The sequence below is a fragment of the Odocoileus virginianus genome, chromosome 3 (genome assembly GCF_023699985.2).
Source record: "Odocoileus virginianus isolate 20LAN1187 ecotype Illinois chromosome 3, Ovbor_1.2, whole genome shotgun sequence".
NCBI lineage: Eukaryota > Metazoa > Chordata > Mammalia > Artiodactyla > Cervidae > Odocoileus > Odocoileus virginianus.
The window spans coordinates 55,430,636-55,442,002 of record NC_069676.1 but is presented as its reverse complement, the minus strand read 5'-3'; the positions used below and the strand labels follow the sequence as shown (position 1 = coordinate 55,442,002).

General features: G+C 42.7%; 1 protein-coding gene across 1 annotated transcript; it reads right to left on the bottom strand.

Moving 5' to 3' along the window:
• Positions 1 to 4,947: 4,947 nt before the first annotated feature.
• Positions 4,948 to 8,280, bottom strand: SCGB3A2 (secretoglobin family 3A member 2). The gene is made up of 3 exons (XM_020891245.2): positions 8,114 to 8,280; positions 5,495 to 5,694; positions 4,948 to 5,104 (listed from the first exon to the last, which is right to left on the bottom strand). Exons 1-3 carry the CDS (start codon positions 8,166 to 8,168, stop codon positions 5,081 to 5,083), a joined length of 279 nt encoding a protein of 92 aa, XP_020746904.1. The 5' UTR covers positions 8,169 to 8,280; the 3' UTR covers positions 4,948 to 5,080.
• Positions 8,281 to 11,367: the final 3,087 nt, after the last annotated feature.

Genomic DNA, 11,367 nt, shown 5'->3' with positions numbered 1-11,367 from the left:
ACATCTGCAGCATTTTAGTTTTTTCTTGTACTGTATGGCCATCTTGGGTTGCATTTCCAATCATCACAGCACATGGAGAAAGAGAACTTAGGCCAACTTTTAAATCTTCCACTTTCAAGTGATCCTGTCCTGTTTCATTGACCAAAGCAAGTCATATGACCATGTCTGACTTATTTAGGAAGGGCATATACAATTCTATGAATGGAAGATGCTAAATATGGGTTAAAATAATGTAAATTACCACATTACTTGACTACTTTCAAGTAATTATCACCTAAGTTCTTTTTCCCCATGTGCCGTGATGATTGGAAAAGCTCCAGACAAAGACTATTCCATCAGTTCGGGATCATAGAATTCAGGCAACACAAGGAGAGCTACAGCCAACCCAAGATGGTCATACAGTATGACAAAAAATTAAAATGTTGTGGATGTAAGTCCATGAGATTTGGAGTTATTCATTACTACTAGGCTTCCCTGGTGGCTCAGTGGTAAAGAATCTGCCTGCAATGCAGGAGCCATAAGAGAAGTAAGTTCGATCCCTGGATAGGGAAGATCCCCTGGAGGAGAGCATGGCAACCCACTCCATTATTCTTGCCTGGCAATCCCATGGACAGAGGAGTCTGGTGGGCCAAAAGAGTCGGACACCACTCAAGTGACTTACCAGGCACACACGCACGCATTACCACAGCTAGGCAACCTAGATTATTTTTAGTAGATGCAGCAAAAATTAGGCTTCTGAGAAGAGGGAATACTTAGAATGATTCCCAAGCTTCTGACCCCATACAACAAGGAAAATAGTGCTATATATTGAGGTAGGGAATTAGAACATTTCTTCTTCTCAAAGAAAAAATATAGGTTGTAGCTATATATTTTAGAGTTCTTTTTTAATTAATTAATTTACTATTGAAGGATAATTGCTTTATAGTATTGCATTGGCTTCTATCAAACATCAACATGACTCAGCCATAGGTGTGCCCATGTCCTCTCATACTTAACATGGAGATTATATTAACAGCTAGGGAAGTCCAGTGGTTAAGACTCTGTGCTTCCACTGTAAAGGGCACAGTTTCAATCCCTGGTCAGGGAACTAAGATACCACATGCCATGCAGCACAGCCAAAAATAAAATTAAATTTTAAAAAATTTTATATGGGGGTTAAGGAATGGTAGGAATCAAGATACTCTCCAGAGAGGAGATAACAGTTAACATTGTATTAGTCAAGAACCAACCAAGAAACAGAAACTACTTTAATACATAGAATAGAAGGAATGTAATGCACAGAATTGACTCAATAGATGAGAGAAGACCTAAAAAAATTAAGTAGGTGATTTAAGGCAACCTAGAAACTGATAACAGCAGAAAGTGGGAAAGAAAAAGAAGAGACGGTATAACCAGAGTCCAAGGACTGGATCCCCTGGCAAAAACTAAAACCAAAACAAACCTCTCCAGCAGGAATTGGTGGCTCAGACCCAGTATAAACAGTTGACTTCTCTCAACTAGAGAGCGAGAGGAACCCACACTCTGGTCTTTCCCCTTTCCCCATTACCCATCTCCTGCCTGGGCCTTGAGTTCCTTGAACAGCAAGATCAAACCAGTCAATCCTAAAGAAAATCAATCCTGAGTATTTATTGGAATATTCATTGGAATTGAAGCTGAAGCTCCAATACTTTGGCAAAGTATGTGAAGAACTGACTCACTGGAAAAGACCATGATGCTGGGAAAGATTGAGGGCCAAAGGGGAAGAGGACGACAGAGGATGAGATGGTTGCATGGCATCACCAACTCAATGGACATGAGTTTGAGTAAACTCCAGGAGATAGTGAAGGACAGGGAGCCTGGTGTGCTGCTGTTCATGGGGTCCCAGAGAGTTGTACACAACTTAGCAACTGAACAGCAATGTCAACTTTCATAATTACCTGAGAGATCGACCTGGGAACCACCTGTATGGGTCAGCATCTCATCCCCTCAGTTCCCCCAACATGGAGTAGAACATGGGGGACATGCGGAATGGATTGGAGGGCAAATAGTCCCAAGATCTGCACAAGGCCAAGTCTGGAGGCAGACCAGGGCAGACATTCCAGGTGAGAAGAAGCTTGATTTTTTTTAAGGCATAAAATGTGTTAGCAACAAAGAGATTTAGTTATCTTTTCAGCATGACTGGGGCTGGAGCACATGTGAAGAAAGGAATATTAATGAGGCTAGGCATGTAAAATAAGTCCAGATCATGAAAGACCCTATATGCCATGCTAAGGAGCTTAAAATCTGTTTTCTTAGTGGTTATATACAGCTAGAATTTTGTCTCGGAAAAGATAATTCTGGAGTCATTGTACATGTAGCATTGAGGAAAGGGAAGATATTTCAGAATGATATAATAACAACCTAACTTGGTGGTAGTTCTGTGAAGCTATGGGGTGGCCCTAATTTAACTACAGACAATACAAGCTCACGTTCTCGTGATGCAGACTCCCAACCAACGAAGTTTGTAGCACTTTAGTCTTATCAGACAATACTTGGAAATTTCTATTATATTTCATGTTTTAAAGTTTCTTTATGATACGTGACATAAGTCAAAGAAAGACAGACACTGTAGGATTCACTTATATGTGGAATCTAAAAAATATGGCAAACTAGTGAATATAACATAAAAGAAGCAGATTCACAGATATAGAGACCAACTAATACATAGATATAGAGATATAGAATATGTAGATATAGAGAACAGACCGGTGAGAAGAGGAAAGTGGAGAGGGGCAAGATAGGGGTATAAAATAAAGAGATACAAATCACTATGTATAAAATAAGCTACAAGGGTGTGTTTTATCAGTCAGTTCAGTCAGTTCAGTCGCTCAGTCATGTCCGACTCTTTGCAACCCCATGAATCGCAGCACGCCAGACCTTCCTGTCTATCACCAACACCCGGAGTTTACTCAAACTCATGCCTATCTAGTCAGTGATGCCATCCAACCATCTCATCCTCTGTTGTCCCCTTCTCCTCCTGCCCCCAATCCCTCTCAGCATCAGGGTCTTTTCCAATGAGTCAACTTTTCGCATGAGGTGGCCAAAGTATTGGAGTTTCAGCTTCAGCATCAGTCCGTCCAATGGACACCCAGGACTGATCTCCTTTAGGATGGACTGGTTTAATCTCCTTGCAGTCCAAGGGACTCTCAAGAGTCTTCTCCAACACCATGGTTCAAAAGCATCAATTTTTCGGCACTCAGCTTTCTTCACAGTCCAACTCCCACATCCATACATGACCACTGGAAAAACCATAGCCTTGACTAGACAGACCTTTGTTGGCAAAGTAATGTCTCTGCTTTTTAATATGCTATCTAGGTTGGTCATAACTTTTCTTCCAAGAAGTGCCTTTTAATTTCACAGCTGCAATCACCATCTGTAGTGATTTTGGAGCCACCAAAAATAAAGTCTGACACTGTTTCCACTGCTTCCCCATCTATTTCCCATGAAATGATGGGACCAGATGCCATGATCTTAGTTTTCTCAATGTTAAGCTTTAAGACAACTTTTTCACTGTCCTCTTCCACTTTCATCAAGAGGCTTTTGAGTTCCTCTTTACTTTCTGCCATAAGGGTGGTGTCATCTGCATATCTGAGGTGACTGATATTTCTCCCAGCAATCTTGATTCCAGCTTGTGCTTCTTCCAGCCCAGCATTTCTCATGATGTACTCTGCATATAAGTTAAATAAGCAAGGTGACAATATACAACCTTGACATACTCCTTTTCCTATTTGGAGCCAGTCTGTTGTTCCATGTCCAGTTCTAACTGTTGCTTCCTGACCTGCATACAGGTTTCTCAAGAGGCAGGTCAGGTGGCCTGGTATTCCCATCTCCTTCAGAATTTTCCACAGTTTATTGTGATCCACACAGTCAAAGGCTTTGGCATAGTCAATAAAACAGAAATAGATGTTTTTCTGGAATTATCTTGCTTTTTCGATGATCCAGCAGATATTGGTAATTTGATCTCTGATTCCTCTGCCTTTTCTGAAACCAGCTTGCACATCTGGAAGTTCTTGGTTCACGTATTGCTGAAGCCTGGCTTGGAGAATTTTGAGAATTACTTTATTAGCGTGTGAGATGAGTGCAATTGTGTGGTAGTTTGAGCATTCTTTGGGATTGCCTTTCTTAGGGATTGGAATGAAAACTGACCTTTTCCAGTCCTGTGGCCACTGCTGAGTTTTCCAAATTTGCTGGCATATTGAGTGTAGCACTTTCACAGCCTCATCTTTTAGGATTTGAAATAGCTCAACTGGAATTCCATCACATCCACTAGCTTTGTTCATAGTGATATTTTCCAAGGCCCACTTGACTTCACATTCCAGGATGTCTGGCTCTAGGTGAGTGATCACAACACTGTGATTATCTGGCTCGTGAAGATCTTTTTTGTACAGTTCTTCTGTGTATTCTTGCCACCTCTTTTTAATATACACCCTTACAAATAACTATAAATAGAGTGCAACCTTTAAAAATTGTGAATTACTATATCATATACTTGTAATCTATAATATTGTGCATCAACTATACTTCAGCAAAAATCTTTTAAAATTTCTTTAGAAGTAGGGGAATAAGAACATGAGGAGTCTGGAAAATCATCAGATAAGAAAAAGGAGAGGGAAAGAATGATTACGCCTTACTGAAAATTCAACTTGTCTTTACAATGTTAAGCTAGTTTCTCCTGTACCGCAACTAACACAATATTGTAAAGCAACTATACTCCAATAAAATTAATTTTAAAAAATAAAAAATAAAGGTGAAGAATGTTGAAATGAATGTGCAAAAATAAACAAAGTGCCATCTTAAAAAAAGAAAAGAAAAGGAAATGTGTGTTGTCTTTATAACAACAGACTGTCTAGAGTTTATAACCCAAGGACAAAACTATCTGGCTAGGCCCTTCTGAATAGAGTCCCCCAAACAAAAACAGGACAAACTGAAGTCTTTTCAATGCTTTATTCATTCTTTTTGGGGGCCACTACGTTTTAGGATGGAAAGAGTTTCTGCAGGGGGAGGGAGAGGGGAGCATCCTCTCCCTCCCTCCCTCCCTCCCCGACTCTTGCTTTTTCTGCCATCACACCAAATATGAGAGCGCCTCCTGAAAGCCAAAAGGACAATATTAAAAATAAGAGCAGTTTACATGTCATTATCAAATAGTCAATATCCTATTTCACCACCATTATCCTGACAAGGAAACAAAAGCTCAAGAGTGATTGAGTCCCACCCAGAATCACAGAGCTGGGAAGTAGCGCACATTTTACAACCAGAACACAAGTCTTTCTCATTCAAAAATTCCTTCTAGGAATGTGGACACTGCACTTGCCCTGAGATTCCAGGCCATGCTGAATGTGTATGGGTACAGCCCACGAGGGGGAAGCACAGGTTCACAAATGAGAACCGGTCGGGTGGGAGTCGGGTGGAGAGGACGGGCACTCAGGGTGAGTAAACCCTGCCCTTTGACCAAGTTAGCCCCCAGAGCTGTAGTTACCAGCAGTTTCTTCACGGACTCGGAAGCCTCTGGTGTCAGTTCATTGACACACTTCCTCAGCCCTTCCGCAAGGTGCTCAACGGAAATGCCCAGAGTTTTCAGAAGAAGCTTAAGTGGGTACAGGAGTGGGAGAGCATCCAGAGGCAAAGGCAAGTCCCCGTTCACGAGATGTGGCAAGCTGTTGACGAGGAAGGCGGTGGCTGCGGAGCAGAAGAGATCCCAAGTGAGACCTGAGCACCCTCCGCTCTATCGGTGGCTCCATCCCAGCCCTACGCATCCTGATTGCCCAAAAAACGTCTGCTTCGGGACCTCTGCACCTACTGTTCTACCTCTCTAGAACTTTCCTTCACCAGATAGCTACATGTCTTTCTTCTTCACTTATTCGGTCTCTCCTCAAATGTTACATTCTCAGAGATGTATCTAAAATGGCATCACCAGTCACCCTCCTTCTTTATTTTTCTTACCACTACCTAAAATATTAAATCTTTATTTATTTATTTATTTTATCTTCATCCTCTCACTAGAATGTGTGCTCCTCGAGAATAAGGATCGAGTTTTATTCACTACTCTACCCCATGCCTAGAACAGACCCTGGTATACAGTATGAACTCAGTAGATAGCAGTGATTGACTGGACAGGGGTATACTTTGCATGTGGCTGTCTCCACAGCCCATGAGTTTGAAACCAATGGAAAGATGCTATAATGACCTTCCACTTGAACATATGAATGGACCCAACCGGAGCCCAGGAAATTGCTCCCAACCAACTCAACTCAGTGCTACAAACATAACTGAGTAGGGACTCTAAGTCAGTTGGTGCAGATACACAGATGAATAAAATAAGATATCTGACTCAGAGAACCCATGCAATCTGATGGACAGTAGAGATCTGTGTATGGCACAGTGCAGTATGTGCTATGCTAAGATTAGGGACAAAGTTCTATGGAAACACAAAAGAAGTGATGATTCATTCTAATATAAGAGAGTGTTACAGGAATTTTCCCAGAATAGATGTTGCCATAGTTGTGTCTTGAGTCAAATATCAGGATGACAGGTAAAGAAGGGGAGCAGCGTTTGAAAAAGGAAAATAATTGACCAAGACACCAAGATAATAAGATTAAAGACCATACACAGGATGGTGAGTCTTCTTCAGAATTCCACTTGGATGTGCTAAGCAGGTGAGGCTGCAACCTGGGTGAGGTCAGATTTTCAGACTTGGATGTCATATGAATGAGTCTGAGATTTTTTTCCCCCAAGGGTAATGGGGGGCTACCATGGCTTTTCCATGGGACAACTGCATTTTATCTTCAGCAAGATAACTTTCACATAGAAGATGTTAGAGAATGGGGGAAATGCATATTATACATATTTTTACAAAATACATGTGCATGTATGTAAATACACAGATGTAGAAGCACATACACGAGACACACATCTTCCTGCTGGCACTCCCACCTCCCCATACTGCTGGCCAACACTTCATCCTCCTTTGCAATCCTTTCTGTTTTCTTATTCAAATTAAAAAAATGGAACTTGTACACCTATTTTCCCTTCACTTTCTACTGCCTATTTTCCCACCCAAAGTTCTCCTCCAGAAAGGGGATATTTATATCCTTTCCACCCATCTTTCTGCTGCCATCTCTCCTCAGGTACCCCTAGACATTAAAGAATGACAAAATAGCCCAAATAGGTCAAGTTACAAATTAGTTCAAAAATTCACAAGTCAAAGTCACCACGGTAGCATGGGTATCACACAGTTTCTTATGATTAATCTCCTTACTTCTTACTTTCAGCACTTTAGTGAGTGTCTTCCTTGTATTTACCTATATATTTCAGAGGGGAGATCCTCAAAGCTTTCTGTTCTCCAAATGAGCAGCAGCCGTTATGATGTATTCTGCAGATACACCCAAATGTATCTTCCTGTAGCTAAAGGTTCCCTCCAAAAAGAAAGGATTGGTTGCCATTCTCCTCCAAGAAGCCAGCTTCTATACCCTACCTAGAAATGGAACTGTTCACCCCTCACCCCTTCCACAGAGCTCTATCTGTACTTTCATTGTGTATCACAGTGGACCAGTACAATAGTAACTTGTATAGAAGTCTTCACTCCTCTGCCAGAGTATAAGAATCTTAATAGAAATATGCATGTCTGATTCAAGTCTGAATCTCCCAAAGCCTACCCAGTGCCCAACAGATTATAGCCATTCAACAAATGCCTGTTGATTGTATAAACATTTAAAAGTAGCTATGTCTCAAGAGAAACAGCACGGCAATCTAATTAGAGATGAGAGCAAGGATGACTCCATATAATTTCAGAAACACAAAGAATCAAATCCTAATTCAAAATTGAGGAAAATCAACGGTGGCCAAAGTTCAGTAATGAAGTGCATTTGTCGACCCTTAGTGCGAGCTGATTAATTTCTTTGTAGGATACACCAGGGATAACTTGTGTTGGATTAGAGCTTGGAGCTGGGAGCAGGAGGCATCTGATGTCCCTTCTGACCTTACCAATACCTGTGGCTCTAAAACTCCCTTCACCATATGCCACCAGGAGCCTCGGCTCACTAGTTGTGTTCCTGTTATCAAGAAAGTAGAGAGAGATCGTGTGTTCCAGGCTACTTACCAGAGTAACTACAAATGCCAATAGTCACCAGCAGGAACACAGTGACCAGCTTCATGGTGGGTTACCTGTGATATTTACCTGGAGTTTAAAATTAAACTGGAAAACCTAAAGAGTCCACTGAGCCAGTGGTCCCCCTTGCTGACCCAAGTGTGGCAGTGCCTTCTGCACACACACATATTTATAAGCCAAGGACTTGGGTTTCAGTCACGACCACTTGACTCGCCCCTGGGAAGAACAGCGTGAAGGTCATGTTTCCTCTCTAAACAAATTGAAGGTTTTTTCCACTTTCCCTCATGTTCCCATGAGAAACAAAGCCCTAAGTTAAAGCACCCTCAAGGCTCTCTCACACCACAAGCTCTTACACGAGACACGGAGCGGGGTAGGGGGTGGTGGTAAGCAAAACGCTCTGAGTCCTTTCCCTGGAAGAACTCTGAAAAGGTTTTGTTTCAGGGTTGAAAGGATTAAGGCTCTGTTGTTTTTCTCCAGTTTTCTATTCATTTAAAGTTCAGAGAAACACATTACCTGATGAATGCCCATGTTGACAATTCTGAGGTCCCTTCAGCCCTGAAATAATATAGACTCAGCTTAATGGCATTTAGTAACCATGTTTCTCTGGAATTTACTCTACCCACACCAACCTTGTCACATATCTACCATGGCAGATATTTTGCCACTTCTAGTGCCTCCCACCTATCTGGGGGAACACCTAGGGTCACGCCTTCTCTATGTTCTAATTTAGTTCAGGACCTAAAGTAAAAATGCCTTTTTAAAGACCTGGGATTCAATAGTGACTCGATAGTGTTGTTCTCCTCATCTGGAACAGGACATTTAACAGCTAACAGCAAGACAGTCCCAAAGGGGTGTGACACTGAGGGAAAAAAATTTTTTTACAAGATCCCATACATATAAATAACTTGGGTCACCAAAACATGCATGTCAGAAGCCTTTTGGCAGTCCAGTCCCTTGCAATCATGCAAATGAAATACTTGCTGGCCAGGGGAACAATCTGCTTGCAAGGCTGCCCTCCTGCAAACAGGACTCAGCTAAGTGGCCCCAGGAGGATTCTATCTGTAAGCCCAAGCCCTAGAGCTCTTTGGCCTCTAAGGCAAGAAAGAGAAAGAATGAACCTTGAAAGGGAGAAATAGAGATCAGAGTCCAGGTGGGTCCCAGTCCCAGCTCAGGGCTCCCTAACCAAATGACGTTGCTGGCCTCAGCCACCCCCACCACTGAAGGGGTACTCAGAACCTTCTGAGGAAGACACATCAAAGCACAGTCCACTTTAGATGCAAGGCCAGGAGCTGGGGCCCCACTTGAGGGTGTGGTACTATTTTGAGGATTTAATATAATTATGTAGACCCAGGATGTAACTGTACCAACCCAAGGTTAACACCTAATAAATGTTACCTGCTGTTCATTTCCATACATTGCCGAGTTACAACTGCCATTTCTCTATTTTTCTGCTACTTTATAAACTCCACGGAGGAAATCATGTATTACTGCCACACATACTCAATCCTGCCCCTTCTACTGCTCTCTATGCTCGAGAAGGCTTCATCTATTCCTGGGGAATTATCCCAAGACAGAACTCTCACAGGGCCAAGGCTGTATGTGGTGAAGTGGTAGCAAGTCAATGTCATCCTTTATTTTTATGTTAATGACATTTTGACAAAATATGGAACCAGTACTGCCCTTATCTCTGCTGGTTGTTTCCATTTTGCTCTCAAAACCTCTCTGTGCACATCCACACCCTCCGCCCTGCACTATGGGAAGCTCAGTGTTGCAAACTGTGGTTTCCAGACTTCCTGGCCAATGGCATTTTGGCTAGGGAGGGCAAACAGGAGGCCCTGGGACAAGATTGGAGGGGAGACAAAGGGAGAAAACAGGATGCTTCTCCCTCTCTCTGCTTCAGGAGACATCTCAGGCAGTGACTCCACGTCTCTATGGCTCCTTCCAGAAACGCACTTTCACCTGCACAAGTCAGGCAGCCCCACCACTGTCCCAGCTTCTATGGCGCAGCCCCTGCCTGGGCCACACTTGCTCCCCCTGTCCTTCCTGGCCACGAAGTGGTAGAAGCTTCCTGCACCTTCTAAACTCTGGGTTGACTCATCTTTCCCCTGGTTGCTTCAACTGCCTTTCTAGCACCTTGTAAATTATCCTTCAAGTTAAATTTTTCCTGTTTGGTCACTGGATATGGTTTTGATTTTTTGGTTGGATTCTGCCTAACACAGCATATACTAAAATATAATAAAGCCAGAGCTTTTGGTAAAAACAGATCTCTCAGTTTGGAAACAGCCTCTCTCTCATAAGTGCCAAGTTACAAGTTCACAACAGGCTAGATCAATCCAGGAGAAACACACAGATGCTTCTCCCTTTCCACCTCTGAAGTGTGTGGCACTGTTTCCAACTGGTCTGCTGGTCCTGAAGGTGAGCTCTCTCCCAGGAAGCGCCTCAGGCCCCTGTGCTAATAGATTTCTGGTGAGCCCATCTAGCAGTAGACCAGACATTGTCTTCACCAAAACCTAGTCGTGAACATGGATGGCTTAGACTAAAGACTCCATGCAACACACTCACACTCTCACAAACACAAACATTCTCATGCTTACATGAGCAGTAACATGTGAATGTGGACAGACACAGATACAAAACCATCAAACACAACTGTTTTCATTTTTTTGTTCAACAAATAGTTATTAAGCATCTTCTCTGTGCCCAGCACTGTCAGGAACCGAGACTGGAGCAGTTAACAAGGCAAGCTAATTTCCTGCTTTCATGGAACTGACAATGTAGTGGGATAAATAGACAATAAACATGTAAACAAATAAAGAACTACTCATAGGTGCTATGATGAAGCTAACGGGGTGCATTGAGAGAGAAAAGGAGGGTTAGGGGTACAGTCAGACCTGGAAAGAGATTCAGGCTTGGCTACTCCCACGCTTCCTGTGTCCTGAGTCCATGTATCATTCATGTCTTTTTAGTCCATATTTCTGATTCTTTGACATCCTGGGGTCTTGCTGATCTTGGGAGGGACTACCCTTCCCAGGGCTAATTAATTCCTAGATAGCAAATGACTCACCTGGGAATGTACTTTCCTAAGCAAACCAGCCAATCTACAGCCCACACTGCCAACCACCTCCTTGGGGAGCCCTGACACTGGGCCACTGTCTGTCTGCCTCAATCACCCCCTGAGGCCCAGGCAGGTACCAAACAGCTAGGGACAGAGCCTACACCCCAGACAGAGTGCACTGAAATGATTC